General features: G+C 39.0%; 1 protein-coding gene across 1 annotated transcript in view; it reads left to right on the top strand.

Moving 5' to 3' along the window:
• Positions 1-16,588, top strand: part of CADPS2 (calcium dependent secretion activator 2) — a 5,163,308-nt gene that overhangs the window by 1,728,356 nt on the left and 3,418,364 nt on the right. Inside the window, exon 4 of the mRNA XM_044088753.1 lies at positions 12,168-12,248. Coding sequence (XP_043944688.1) covers positions 12,168-12,248 — 81 coding nt within the window. The remainder of the gene's footprint in view (positions 1-12,167; positions 12,249-16,588) is intronic.

The raw sequence follows: 16,588 nt of genomic DNA, 5'->3' as shown, positions 1-16,588 counted from the left end.
AGCTGTTTATCATATACTGGTGTTTGGTAATATGTTGTCTGTGTTCCCACTAATGGGACAGAAGCATTTCCTGTTGTTGTATTCATTATTAGCTGTTTATCATATACTGGTGTTTGGTAATATGTTGTCTATGATGTCCTTCAAGGATGCATCTGCAGTCATAACAAATGGGTTGTCCTGTCGTCAGGCAGCCCTTCGGATGGCCGGATTCCAAAGTCTGGGTCCGGCTTCGGCTGATGTCGCACTTCACCCGACGTCATCTCTGCTGGTCTTCGGGTATAAAGGCATCAGCCGACGCCATTTTCCTCAGTCTTTCTTGCCGCGTGGCGCCCGAAGCAGAAGCTGTTCGCAAGTGCCGGTCGGTCAGATCCAGAGATTACTACTACCGAATACTACTTCGAAGACTTCTAAAAAGCTAAGTACCCCGTTGGGGACTCTTTCTTGCCTCAGCCGATGTCAGAAAAAGTCAATAACTGTTTAACTTGTGGGAAACAAATTCCTCATAAAGATTTCCATTCTTACTGCCTGCCTTGCTTAGGCCCAGACCACGACGTAGCAGCCTGTTCGGCCTGTGCTTCCTTCAACCGACGAACGCTTAGGCGTCGGTTGGAGTTTGCTGAACAGTTTTTCGGCTCAGATTTTGCGTACATTATGCCGTCGGATCCTCCGACTACCCAAATTGTTAAAAAACGCAAAGAAAAAGACCGACACTCGCGGTCCGCGGTTTCGGCCGAAACCACGGTTAAGCAAGCCGCGAGTGTCTCGGTGTCGGCCGAAACCAAGAAAACCGGTCAATCTTCAGCCGAATCCATGGCTACTACTGAGGCTCCTGCTACCTTAGTTGAATCGGCCTCAGAAGTTTTGCCTACTATTGTGGTTCCTAGTGATTTGTCAGACACCATCCCTTTGGATGTCTCTACCCCAGCACGTGGTGCTGCTAGGCCTCCTGCAGCCATGTCTATTAAGGCCTTTGCCAGGGCTAAAGCAGCCAAATCTGTTAAATCAGTGCCTGTTAAGCCCTCCTCACACAGGCCCACTTCTAGTTCACAAATGCTTACTCTGGCAGAGGATTTAATATCCTTAATTAGGGATCCCAATCTCACCCAGACAGGGCCTCTCAGCCCCAGAAAAGAGACCTACAGCAGAGCCCCCAAGCCAGTGTCCTCTGATGATTCTCATGGATGACTCAGACATTACAGACCAGCCAGAGGCTCCTTTTTCTACTTATGAAGATTCCGATGCTGAAGAATCCATTCCAGCTGCCTCTCCACCAGAGGAATTTTCCTTTGGGAAAACCTTACATGCCATGAGAGAACAATTCCAATGGCAGGGACAAGATTTCTCAGATTCAAGAAAAGGCTTAGGACATTTCTGCACTTACCACAACATAGGCCCTTAGCTATACCTCCTGTACTGCCTGTTGTGGATGATGCATTTAATGATGTTTGCACTGCTCCTGATACTTTACCTCCAGCCCCTGCCAAACCAGATAGATTTTACAGGGTGCCAGGCACTCATCACCACCTATACAAGGCCCCACTTGCAGATCCTGAGACTATATCCCAGGGGCCTAAGGCAGTAGCCTCGACCTCAGCAAAAAACCCTATTCCTTCTGAAAGGGAATCCAGGTCCTTAGAAAGATGGGGGAAAAAAGTTTACACCTCTGCTACTCTCTCAGCTAGAGCTTTAAACTGTCAGTTTCATATGATTCAATACCAAGAGTTTATGCTTGATCAGTTAACTAAGAAGCTGTCCTCTGATGACTCCTTAGATAAGAAATATGTATTAGAAATGGTGAATAACATCCAACAGGTTAGTAACCATTCTTTAAAATGTGGCTATGATGCACTGGAGGCTTCATTTAGATCAGCCATGACTGGCACAGTGATAAGAAGGCATGCATGGTTGAAAGAACAGGTCTTACCGGATCATGTTAAAGCAAAGCTGTTAGATGCTCCTATGGATAAGGCCAGTCTATTTGGTACACCTGCTCAGCAAGTAATGAAGAAAATGGAAGAGAAGGCAAAATCTGTACAAACAGTTAAGGATTTCTTACAGGTTCAGCCCCCAAGGTTTAGCAGGAACTGGCCTGCCAAAAATTGGTCCTTTCCAGACTCCTCAAAATCCCAAAGAGGCAGGAATAGACGCTCTAGAGGCAGAAATCAATCCAGAGGAGGTGCCTACAGAGGACGACAGTGGCAAGGCAATAACCGAGGCACAGACACAACCACTGCCACTGCAACAGGACAATCACAGTGACTTGGCTCTGACACCGCCTACCAGGGAGCAAATAGCAGCACCTTTAGGTGGAAAGTTAACCTTTTCCATTTTCGAAAAATTGGCACTGTATCACAAAAGACAAGTGGATTTTGCAAACCATAGACCAAGGCTACAGGTTCCACTTCCACACCTTACCAGTAAAAAGAGGAATGCCAAACCTACCTCCAAATCAAAAAACAGAAGCTCTAAAGCAGATAGCGGAATTAGCAAAGATGAGAGCTGTGGAAAGAGTACCAATAACAGAACAGGGCAAAGGATTCTACTCCAGACTCTTCCTAGTACCAAGAAAAGAGAAAAGTTGGAGACCTATTCTCGACCTGTCCGTCTTAAACACATACATCATTGTCCCAAAATTCAAAATGCTGACCCTACAGCAACTTCTTCCCATGCTGGGCAAGGAGTGTTGGCTGGTAACTCTAGATCTCAAGGAGGCATACCTGCACGTCCCCATACGACCAAATTGCAGAAGATACCTCAGATTTCTTGCAGGATCAGAGCATTATCAATTCTCAGCATTGCCCTTTGGCTTATCTACTGCACCCAGAGTATTCACAAAATGCCTGGCATCAGTAATCGCTCACTGCAGACTACAGGGAATCCAAATTTATCCATACCTGGACGACTGCCTGTTACAAGCGAACAACAAAAGCAAGCTGACAACAGATTTACAAAAAGTCATTTGCTTACTACAAGCCCTGGGATACACAGTCAATTTACAAAAGTCAAGACTGATACCATCCCAAACAAGAACATTCTTGGGTGCGGAATTGGACACAGTAAAACAAATGGCATTCCTAACTGCAGAAAAACAAAAACAACTCCCTCTTTACTTCTTGGCATTAACAAAGCAGAACAAACTAACAGCAAGAAAAGTACTGCAGGCCTTGGGCTACATGGCATCATGCATAATCTTGGTCCCACATGCCAGACTGCATATGAGAAAGCTACAGTGGTACCTAAAGAATTTATGGTCTCAACACAGGCACAGCTTAGAAACCGAAATCCCACTAATCCCATGCCTGAAACAGGAGTTCCTATGGTGGGCTCAAGCATGCCAGTCAAACCCAGGCTTACCCTTCCACAACTTTCAAGCAAGCCAAACCATCACAACGGACGCCTCAGACCTAGGCTGGGGGCACATGTTGGACAAATGCATACAAGGATTGTGGACTCAAGACCAGCTGCACCTGCACATAAACCAAAAGAAATGCTGGCAGTAAAACTAGCAATCCAGAAATTCAGACCATTCCTCAAAGAAGGCCATTTAATGATAAGGACAGACAACACCACAGTCATGTGGTACATCAACAAACAGGGAGGCACTCATTCATACCCCTATGCAGAATGACTCTGGACCTTTGGAATCTGGCTCTGAGCTACAACATCCAGTTACAGGCAATATTTGTGCCGGAAAAGAAAACACCCTAGCAGACATGTTAAGCAGAACCACCTCGGATGCTCACGAATGGATGCTACACCCGGACATCTTCAAGGCCATCACAAAGAAATGGGGAATGCCACAAATAGACCTATTCGCATCCCCACTCAATCACCAGCTCAAAAAATTCTGCACAAGGACATACCACCCACTTGCATGGAAGGTGGACTCTCTATCCTTCAGTGGAAAGGCCTGACAGCATATGCATTTCCACCTCTTCCTTTGATGCACAAGGTACTACTGAAAATCAAAGAGGAACGTCCAAGCATAATCCTGATAGCTCCGAATTGGCCAAGACAACACTGGTACCCATTGCTGAGGAGCATGTCTCGGGGGAGAATGTGGTCAATACCCCTGATGCCTTTGATGTTAACTCAGAACAACTACAACATCATGCACCCAAACCTAAAAACCTTGCAACTGACTGCCTGGAACATCACATAGCAGCAACTAACCCAGACCTATCCCAAAGGGTTAAAGACATTATCCTTGAAGCCCGCAGACCTTCAACAAGAAGGAACTATGCAGGAAAATGGAAAAGGTTTGTCATTTGGAGTACTGAAAGAGGAAAAGATGTGTCGAACATAGATATTGCTAACATCCTGGAGTACTTGGCAGAGCTTCTACATACAGGCCTGTCCTATTCCTCCATCAAGATACATGCATCAGCTATTTCAGCAGAATACAGCTTTGATCCACCTGTCTTTTCGCATCCTCTACTCAGGCAGTTCCTCAGAGGGATCAAGAATGTAAAACCTCCTAGGAAACCACCATTACCAGCATGGGACTTGAACTTTGTGCTAGAAAAATTGACACTCCCTCCGTTTGAACCAGCAGCAACAGCAGATCTGCAACACCTATCATGGAAAACTGCTTTCCTACTGGCAATTACTTCAGCAAGGAGGGTTTCGGAACTACAGGCCTTAATGGCAGTGCAACCCTTCCTAATCTTCCATCAAGATAGGGTGTCCATGAGAACTAATCCTACATTTATGCCTAAGGTGGTATCCAGAGTGCCTTTAAACCAGGCAATCCATCTACCTACCTTCTTTCCCAATCCACAGAACAGGGGGGAAAGACTGCTGCATACCTTGGATGTACATAGACAGTTACGCTACTACCTGGACAGAACCAAAGGTAACAGAAAAACTGACCAGCTTTTAGTAGCCTATGCAACAGGAAGGGAAGGAAAAGCAATTTCCAAACAGACAATCTCCAAATGGATAGGAACTTGCATAAGATTCTGTTACTCCTACCATGGAAAACCAATTCCACAGAACATAAGACCTCATTCTGCAAGGGCTACAGCCACTACCACAGCTTTCTTACGAGGAGTGGCAACCAAGGACATTATTGAGGTGGCTACTTGGACCTCCGTGCATACATTTGCCAAGCATTATAATTTACCTCTATACTCTAGATCCCGAGCAGGGTTTGCCACTGCTGTACTGCAAGGGATCCTAACTACACCATAATTTTTCTTCCTCCACCCCTAGTTTGGCTATGGTATTCTACCCATTTGTTATGACTGCAGATGCATCCTTGAAGGACATAGTACAGTTTTGTACCTACCATAAATGTAGATGTCCGAACAGGATAGCATCTGCAGTCAGGATTACCCACCCTCCTTCCCTCTGTGGTACTCCTAGGGTATTTACCCTCCTAATAGCTAGCTGGGGGGAGTCTCTTATGGTGTATTTGTTTGTATATATGTACATACATGCTTATTTTTTGTGTTTGCCTTCTATTTTTTTTTGGAAACATTGGCATTTATCCAAAATTTAGCTTTCCAAGAGGGCAACTGGCATCTGGGGCAAGAAACACTGAGGAAAATGGCGTCGGCTGATGCCTTTATACCCGAAGACCAGCAGAGATGACGTCGGGTGAAGTGCGACATCAGCCGAAGCCGGACCCAGACTTTGGAACTGCCGATCAAGGGCTGCCTGACGACAGGACAACCCATTTGTTATGACTGCAGATGCTATCCTGTTCAGACATCTACATTTATGGTAGGTACAAAACTGTACTTTCCCACTAATGGGACAGAAGCATTTCCTGTTGTTGTATTCATTATTAGCTGTTTATCATATACTGGTGTTTGGTAATATGTTGTCTATGTTCCCACTAATGGGACAGAAGCATTTCCTGTTGTTGTATTCATTATTAGCTGTTTATCATATACTGGTGTTTGGTAATATGTTGTCTATGTTCCCACTAATGGGACAGAAGCATTTCCTGTTGTTGTATTCATTATTAGCTGTTTATCATATACTGGTGTTTGGTAATATGGTGTCTGTGTTCCCACTAATGGGACAGAAGCATTTCCTGTTGTTGTATTCATTATTAGCTGTTTATCATATACTGGTGTTTGGTAATATGTTGTCTGTGTTCCCACTAATGGGACAGAAGCATTTCCTGTTGTTGTATTCATTATTAGCTGTTTATCATATACTGGTGTTTGGTAATATGTTGTCTGTGTTCCCACTAATGGGACAGAAGTATTTCCTGTTGATGTATTCATTATTAGCTGTTTATCATATACTGGTGTTTGGTAATATGTTGTCTGTGTTCCCACTAATGGGACAGAAGCATTTCCTGTTGTTGTATTCATTATTAGCTGTTTATCATATACTGGTGTTTGGTAATATGTTGTCTGTGTTCCCACTAATGGGACAGAAGCATTTCCTGTTGTTGTATTCATTATTAGCTGTTTATCATATACTGGTGTTTGGTAATATGTTGTCTATGTTCCCACTAATGGGACAGAAGCATTTCCTGTTGTTGTATTCATTATTAGCTGTTTATCATATACTGGTGTTTGGTAATATGTTGTCTGTGTTCCCACTAATGGGACAGAAGCATTTCCTGTTGTTGTATTCATTATTAGCTGTTTATCATATACTGGTGTTTGGTAATATGTTGTCTGTGTTCCCACTAATGGGACAGAAGCATTTCCTGTTGTTGTATTCATTATTAGCTGTTTATCATATACTGGTGTTTGGTAATATGTTGTCTGTGTTCCCACTAATGGGACAGAAGCATTTCCTGTTGTTGTATTCATTATTAGCTGTTTATCATATACTGGTGTTTGGTAATATGTTGTCTGTGTTCCCACTAATGGGACAGAAGCATTTCCTGTTGTTGTATTCATTATTAGCTGTTTATCATATACTGGTGTTTGGTAATATGTTGTCTGTGTTCCCACTAATGGGACAGAAGCATTTCCTGTTGTTGTATTCATTATTAGCTGTTTATCATATACTGGTGTTTGGTAATATGTTGTCTGTGTTCCCACTAATGGGACAGAAGCATTTCCTGTTGTTGTATTCATTATTAGCTGTTTATCATATACTGGTGTTTGGTAATATGTTGTCTGTGTTCCCACTAATGGGACAGAAGCATTTCCTGTTGTTGTATTCATTATTAGCTGTTTATCATATACTGGTGTTTGGTAATATGTTGTCTGTGTTCCCACTAATGGGACAGAAGCATTTCCTGTTGTTGTATTCATTATTAGCTGTTTATCATATACTGGTGTTTGGTAATATGTTGTCTGTGTTCCCACTAATGGGACAGAAGCATTTCCTGTTGTTGTATTCATTATTAGCTGTTTATCATATACTGGTGTTTGGTAATATGTTGTCTGTGTTCCCACTAATGGGACAGAAGCATTTCCTGTTGTTGTATTCATTATTAGCTGTTTATCATATACTGGTGTTTGGTAATATGTTGTCTGTGTTCCCACTAATGGGACAGAAGCATTTCCTGTTGTTGTATTCATTATTAGCTGTTTATCATATACTGGTGTTTGGTAATATGTTGTCTGTGTTCCACTAATGGGACAGAAGCATTTCCTGTTGTTGTATTCATTATTAGCTGTTTATCATATACTGGTGTTTGGTAATATGTTGTCTGTGTTCCCACTAATGGGACAGAAGCATTTCCTGTTGTTGTATTCATTATTAGCTGTTTATCATATACTGGTGTTTGGTAATATGTTGTCTGTGTTCCCACTAATGGGACAGAAGCATTTCCTGTTGTTGTATTCATTATTAGCTGTTTATCATATACTGGTGTTTGGTAATATGTTGTCTGTGTTCCCACTAATGGGACAGAAGCATTTCCTGTTGTTGTATTCATTATTAGCTGTTTATCATATACTGGTGTTTGGTAATATGTTGTCTGTGTTCCCACTAATGGGACAGAAGCATTTCCTGTTGTTGTATTCATTATTAGCTGTTTATCATATACTGGTGTTTGGTAATATGTTGTCTGTGTTCCCACTAATGGGACAGAAGCATTTCCTGTTGTTGTATTCATTATTAGCTGTTTATCATATACTGGTGTTTGGTAATATGTTGTCTGTGTTCCCACTAATGGGACAGAAGCATTTCCTGTTGTTGTATTCATTATTAGCTGTTTATCATATACTGGTGTTTGGTAATATGTTGTCTGTGTTCCCACTAATGGGACAGAAGCATTTCCTGTTGTTGTATTCATTATTAGCTGTTTATCATATACTGGTGTTTGGTAATATGTTGTCTGTGTTCCCACTAATGGGACAGAAGCATTTCCTGTTGTTGTATTCATTATTAGCTGTTTATCATATACTGGTGTTTGGTAATATGTTGTCTGTGTTCCCACTAATGGGACAGAAGCATTTCCTGTTGTTGTATTCATTATTAGCTGTTTATCATATACTGGTGTTTGGTAATATGTTGTCTGTGTTCCCACTAATGGGACAGAAGCATTTCCTGTTGTTGTATTCATTATTAGCTGTTTATCATATACTGGTGTTTGGTAATATGTTGTCTGTGTTCCCACTAATGGGACAGAAGCATTTCCTGTTGTTGTATTCATTATTAGCTGTTTATCATATACTGGTGTTTGGTAATATGTTGTCTGTGTTCCCACTAATGGGACAGAAGCATTTCCTGTTGTTGTATTCATTATTAGCTGTTTATCATATACTGGTGTTTGGTAATATGTTGTCTGTGTTCCCACTAATGGGACAGAAGCATTTCCTGTTGTTGTATTCATTATTAGCTGTTTATCATATACTGGTGTTTGGTAATATGTTGTCTGTGTTCCCACTAATGGGACAGAAGCATTTCCTGTTGTTGTATTCATTATTAGCTGTTTATCATATACTGGTGTTTGGTAATATGTTGTCTGTGTTCCCACTAATGGGACAGAAGCATTTCCTGTTGTTGTATTCATTATTAGCTGTTTATCATATACTGGTGTTTGGTAATATGTTGTCTGTGTTCCCACTAATGGGACAGAAGCATTTCCTGTTGTTGTATTCATTATTAGCTGTTTATCATATACTGGTGTTTGGTAATATGTTGTCTGTGTTCCCACTAATGGGACAGAAGCATTTCCTGTTGTTGTATTCATTATTAGCTGTTTATCATATACTGGTGTTTGGTAATATGTTGTCTGTGTTCCCACTAATGGGACAGAAGCATTTCCTGTTGTTGTATTCATTATTAGCTGTTTATCATATACTGGTGTTTGGTAATATGTTGTCTGTGTTCCCACTAATGGGACAGAAGCATTTCCTGTTGTTGTATTCATTATTAGCTGTTTATCATATACTGGTGTTTGGTAATATGTTGTCTGTGTTCCCACTAATGGGACAGAAGCATTTCCTGTTGTTGTATTCATTATTAGCTGTTTATCATATACTGGTGTTTGGTAATATGTTGTCTGTGTTCCCACTAATGGGACAGAAGCATTTCCTGTTGTTGTATTCATTATTAGCTGTTTATCATATACTGGTGTTTGGTAATATGTTGTCTGTGTTCCCACTAATGGGACAGAAGCATTTCCTGTTGTTGTATTCATTATTAGCTGTTTATCATATACTGGTGTTTGGTAATATGTTGTCTGTGTTCCCACTAATGGGACAGAAGCATTTCCTGTTGTTGTATTCATTATTAGCTGTTTATCATATACTGGTGTTTGGTAATATGTTGTCTGTGTTCCCACTAATGGGACAGAAGCATTTCCTGTTGTTGTATTCATTATTAGCTGTTTATCATATACTGGTGTTTGGTAATATGTTGTCTGTGTTCCCACTAATGGGACAGAAGCATTTCCTGTTGTTGTATTCATTATTAGCTGTTTATCATATACTGGTGTTTGGTAATATGTTGTCTGTGTTCCCACTAATGGGACAGAAGCATTTCCTGTTGTTGTATTCATTATTAGCTGTTTATCATATACTGGTGTTTGGTAATATGTTGTCTGTGTTCCCACTAATGGGACAGAAGCATTTCCTGTTGTTGTATTCATTATTAGCTGTTTATCATATACTGGTGTTTGGTAATATGTTGTCTGTGTTCCCACTAATGGGACAGAAGCATTTCCTGTTGTTGTATTCATTATTAGCTGTTTATCATATACTGGTGTTTGGTAATATGTTGTCTGTGTTCCCACTAATGGGACAGAAGCATTTCCTGTTGTTGTATTCATTATTAGCTGTTTATCATATACTGGTGTTTGGTAATATGTTGTCTGTGTTCCCACTAATGGGACAGAAGCATTTCCTGTTGTTGTATTCATTATTAGCTGTTTATCATATACTGGTGTTTGGTAATATATTGCCTGTGTTCCCACTAATGGGACAGAAGCATTTCCTGTTGTTGTATTCATTATTAGCTGTTTATCATATACTGGTGTTTGGTAATATGTTGTCTGTGTTCCCACTAATGGGACAGAAGCATTTCCTGTTGTTGTATTCATTATTAGCTGTTTATCATATACTGGTGTTTGGTAATATGTTGTCTGTGTTCCCACTAATGGGACAGATGCAAGGTACATTTTCTTGGACAACTTTCCTACTGCCTTAAATGCTAGTATGAGGTATCCACAGGACAGCAGTTCTATCACTTCTTACACTGGATTTATTGATCCACTTATGTTTGAGCATTTAAGTGACTCTGGCAGTGCTTACAGTCTAGTGATTTATTATTTTTTTCTTTTGACAAGAAGTAATCCTGAACCTTCAACAGAATGAGCAAGACTCAGTTTGCAGTAACTTTCCAGATTACTTTGATACATGGTTGCACTACCTAGTTATAAATGTTACACTCTAACAAAAAAAAATCTCTTGGTTATCATTTTCCTTTTGGTGCCGCAAAGTTTGAACTATTCTGTCAATCTCAGTGCCATCAGAGAAGTAAAGTATGTTTATGCAGATAATGTGTAGCAAGCAGAGTGTTAACTTACATGGTAGAGCTACGGATCTTTATATAATGCAATATATAGCTCCAGTAGAGTCATATTCTGTTAGACAGCTGTGTATGTTGTAAAACCTACAAAAATTGAGAATTTCCTCCATGTTGTCTTTCCTTGGCGGGCATTGTTAGAACCTAATTTTGTTTATCCCATGGTGCATTAACTTCAAGGTTTCTGAACAAAGTTGTAAGAAATAGTGCAGAGTTTCAAAAAGAAATCCATGTCTTGGTCTTGCTTTAGCAAAAGGTGTCATTCCACTTTTGCAGTTTATCGAATCTTAGTAGAAACTTCTGAGGTATCTTTCGCCTGTTATAAATATTCATTTTACTGTTGATTTTTGAAACCTTGTACATAATGTATAGGAATGCATGTGTCTTGCAGTTTAAAGATTTCAAGACTGGGTTAAAACTGTAAGCTACAAATAAACTTCATTCTATGTAATTGTGTTTGTTTAGTGTTTCAATGTACAAATGTGCATGTTTGAGCAACATGCATGACCAGTCAGTGTCCTTGGATCAAACCTGACATCAGACACTTGTGCCTGTTGAGATTTCCTGACTGATTTATACATAAATATGTACACATATACATATATACACACTACTCACACACGCATGCTACATCTCTCAACTGTACAGGTTTTTGTAGAATGTCCAGATTTCTGCCTAATATTTTTGGTCCGTTCCTCATAAACATTTGTGTTTTTTGACAAGTCACTGGGTAAGCTAAGGATTAAAGTCACTAAATAATGACATGTATTTGAGTTTTAGACTTCATAACCTTCAAAAATGCATGCTAATACAAATCCTGTTGTTCTAGCAATTTTCTATGTTTGTTAAGAACAATGTTTAAAATGTAAGCCCTCATTATGTTGGGCTGTATCCAGATTTCTTGCTCTAAGAGGTTGAGAGGTATGAGTTGCATGCATGCACACACACAACACACACAGTATCAGTAAGATGTTTTAGAAGTACTTTTATATATTTTGCAGAAAAGCTGTTGTCATATGAAAAAGTTAAATATTTCAGACCTTGCAGCACAACAGATGAAAAGGGAATGAAATTATGAAACTAATTAAAACTTATGAGTTATTATGGCTGTTTCTAGATAACAATATGTAATGGTTATTATAGCAGAAAATGTGTCAAAATATAATTATAGTCGAGTGCCTGTGACTAATTTTTATAATTTGTTTGTGTCTCAGCTGGACAATGCAGATGAGCAAGCAGCCCAGATCAGAAGAGAACTTGATGGACGGCTGCAGCTTGCAGAACAAATAGCCAAGGTAAATTATGAAATAATGAATGCACATTATGTTTTTCTCCACCACCTTGACCAATGGTTTTACACGTGTGTATGTATATATGTGTGCATTTTTCAGTGTATAAATTAAATGTCTATAAAAACAATAGAACTCAGTTATGTTCAAGTATGAATAATGCATTTGTTTGCTGAAATTTATTTTAATACCTTTTTCATGCAGGGCTTTTCTTTTTCTTTAAATATTTGCTGCTGGAATATGTTTGTAGATGGAGGTAGTAATGTGGGTTGCTGACCATCACAAACCATTAGGGGCATCGTCAGTTCATGCATTAAGGAGTCCTTGGCAGCATATTTTAGAATATTGCAAATAGTAACAATCACTTCTTGGTCTGGTATGTAATGGGTATCATCCTTTTGCTTTGCATTGAAAGCAAGCTGTCTGTTTAGACTCAAGACTTTGATGACATAATTCATCCATGGACTGATATCATGATATCATTAGCAAGTGAATTGAAAAATGTTATGCCATGCATCCAGACTATTCTCTTCTGTGATGACTCACCTTGCTGACACTGTCACAAGATTAATCAGCTATAAGAGTCCTCAGAGGCAATTCAAAGTGTATTTTCAGGCTTTACAAGAATAATAATTATTTTTTCACAACTTGTAGCATGCTTGATTTTTAAATATATAGATAAAATAGGTGCAGAAATGAGTTGATGTATGGTTTAACGTGTATCTTCTCAGAACCATGGAATTGTTTTGAAATAAAAACATAGGAGATTCAGAGTTTGACACTGATGATCCCAGTATTATGGTTTGTAAAACCTGACATTACATCCCGGAATACTTTTAATCAAAGTAAATTCATAGATATTTCAATCTTCATTTAATTCATCCCTTAGATGTAAATATTGCATTGAAATTCCTACCAGTAATTTGTATAGTATCAGCTTAATTTATAGCAATTTACTTTGCATAAGCAGTTGAAAGGCTCTGAAGAGCCATTTGATCTGATTTTTACTTCTGTGAAGGACGTATTCCTTCAAATTCATGTTGTGTGCTTGACATTAACTCTTATAAGAGAGAAAGAATGAAGTGCTACTTTATAACAGTTTATATGAAACTGCATAGAAAATAACTGAATGTGCTAATAGTGTGTGTGTGTGTGTGTGTGTGTGTGTGTGTGTGTGTGTGTGTGTGTATGTGTATGTGTGAGAGAGAGATAGTGTGTGTGTATGTGTGTGTGTGTGTGTGAGAGAGAGAGATAGTGTGTGCATGTGTGTGTGTGTGTGTGTGTGTGAGAGAGATAGAGTGTGTGTGTGTGTGTGTGTGTGTGTGTGTGTGTGTGTGTGTGTGTGTGTGTGTGTATGTGTATGTGTGTAGATGGTATTCAAGAGAGTTTCAGGCTGAAACCTGTCTCTGCTGGACTTGTAGTCTTCTAAACCACAGCTAGTTCAGCCATCTTAAGTAAGTTTATATCACATGAGATCACCTATTACCAACAGTTCAAAAATAGATGCAAGAAAACCAGATATAGTAGTCCATGAAAAGGAGAAAAAGTAGCAATAATCATTGAAATTGCTACACCCAGTGATTTACAGTGTCTTATGTACAGAGAGAGACAAAGTCATAAAATATCAGTGTTTGTATGCAGGAATGAGAGCAGTCTGGAAGAAAGATACCCATGCAGTTCCAGCAGTAACAGTAGGAGCAGTGGGTCTAATAAAAAAGAATTTACAGTCATACTTAGATATTTAGATATGATACCAGTACATGCAACATCTTATGAATTACAGAAGGGGCATTTTGGGGCACATTGTGGGTGTTGAATAGAACACTTTTGACTAACATCAAAGACTGAAATAATACTAATTTCATGGACTCTAATCATAGTCTGACTTTGGAATGAGGCCCATTCCCATCTTGGTATTGGAAACCCAAGAGACTTGGAGACATTAAACTGTGCACCCCACTTATTCTGCACTGCATTGTTAGCAATCCACCTACCTGGTCTGGCAATAGAACCCTAAGCCTTCTGCACTAAGGGCAAGTGTGCTACCTGTTGCACCACATGTAGATAGTTTCCTACAACCCTAAAACATAAATATAATGCAGAAGATAGTATCCTACAAATCTAAGGCAGAATTTAAGGTGAGCATTTTATTTCCCACACACATACATGAGATGCAGTATAAAATCCAGAACTCTCTGTTAGAAGCTTTGCAAGCTCCTCTTTTATATCAGGAGTTTCAAGGAACTAAAAAAGCATGATTGTTATTGTTGCACCAGTACTAAGGTTATGAAATATATAACTTTTTCCTTGCATGTTTTGAATTGTTTTAACTTTCTTAAATTTACATTTTCGCATAAAATGAGGCGTAAACACAAATTTGCATTCCTTAATCATTAATCACTTCTTTTCACACACAAATACACCTGCCATCAAGCAGCATTAGCAATGTGCTCCCTAGTTTGATAAACAGAAACCTTCTGCACTGAATTTATGTACTGTAGAACTAAAGTTTCATATGAAATTTGAAGATTTTGGACCCATCCTTACAGTTAAAACATAATATATCACTTGAAGTTGTGAAGTGAAAAAATATAAAATGTGTTACTTCATTTCAAGTGGTGTTTTTTTCTTAAATAGTAGTTTTAACTGACATAAAACTGGTAAAGTGTATGTAAATATGTGTATCTGTGTGTGTGTGTGTATGTGTATATATATCTATATATATATATATATATATATATATATATATATATACACATATATATATTATATATATATATATATATATATATATATATATATATATACATACACACAGTATATATATATATATATATATATGTGTGTGTGTATGGATCCCTATCACATGGTCGACAGGCCATATGATCGACTTTCATTTGGTCAACAGTTCATTTGGTCGACAAGCAGTTTTATGTGAGGGGCTTTGCCCCCCACACCCCCCCTAACTATATATATCAACTCCAGGGTCGCACAACATTGGGGAGGGGGGCAAATCTGCCTGTTGACCAAATGAAAGTCGATCAAATGGCTTGTCGACCATCTCAGGTAGACCCATATATACATATATATATATATATATATATATATATATATATATATATATATACACATGTGTGTGTGTGTGTGTGTGTATGCAAAATATAGTTATTGCTGTTTTAAGACTATTGTATGGTGCTGCTCATTTAAGAATGTACATGACCCATAATGCATTACTTTTCTAAGCTAGTGTATGCTGAGTGTGAGATGCTAAAGTGTTAATGCCATTTTTGTTTTGTTAGTAGTGTTGTTATAAATAAAAGTTGCCTGTTTGACTAAATTGATGGTGTATCCTGACAGTTTTGAAACTGCCAACAAAAATATATGACTACCATGAACACTTACTCTGGTAGTATTATTTTTACTCTTAAGTAATTTCAGTTGCTCATTCCTAGACGAAATTCTATATGCAAGAGATGTAAGTATATTGCATAGTTGAAAGCTCTGAACACATCTAGATGAAACACTGGTTTCTCAACATGCCATGTGCTGAGGCTGTTAAAGTGCAAAGGGGCTTTTTTACATTTCCTTTTGTTATTTTTATGCCCTCATCTTATAAAGTGGGCTTTCTTATTCTAAAATGTGTAGTTTTAATTTAGTTACCTCAGGGAACCTGTATTTAATAAACTAGTGTTTTGTCTACTGTTCAGTTACTTCCTGATTCCATGTCATCCAGCCCCACCTTCTGATGATGATGTAGGATTAGATGTCATCCAGCCCCACCTTCTGAGGATGATGTAGGATCCATGTCATCCAGCCCCACCTTCTGATGATGATGTAGGATCCATGTCATCCAGCCCCACCTTATGATGATGATGTAGGATTAGATGTCATCCAGCCCCACCTTCTGATGATGATGATGTAGGATCCATGTCATCCAGCCCCACCTTCTGATGATGATGTAGGATCCATGTCATCCAGCCCCACCTTCTGATGATGATGTAGGATCCATGTCATCCAGCCCCACCTTCTGATGATGATGTAGGATCCATGTCATCCAGCCCCACCTTATGATGATGTATTAGAGGGGGAAAACAGTTCTGCAGTGGGTTGGCACTTTTTTTGTGTAGTCTGCAGCAGATTTTATTAGAAAGTAACCAGAATGCATCACAATCAGTTACTCAGCCAGACAGTGAATCTTTAAATAAACACAGCTATACTGAAATGGAAGGTAAGAAAATGAAGATCGAACAGGATAACATTCTTAGTGACGTGCATTGTGTAATAAAATGAATATAAAACTAATAAATCAACAGGTGGCCTTCATAGTCTGCACAGCGTTACTCCAC

Source organism: Protopterus annectens, chromosome 11.part0 (genome assembly GCF_019279795.1).
Source record: "Protopterus annectens isolate FY-2018-M chromosome 11.part0, PAN1.0, whole genome shotgun sequence".
NCBI classification, from domain to species: Eukaryota; Metazoa; Chordata; order Ceratodontiformes; family Protopteridae; genus Protopterus; species Protopterus annectens.
Note: the sequence above shows the minus strand (reverse complement) of the source record. Positions and strands in the feature narration are given on the sequence as shown.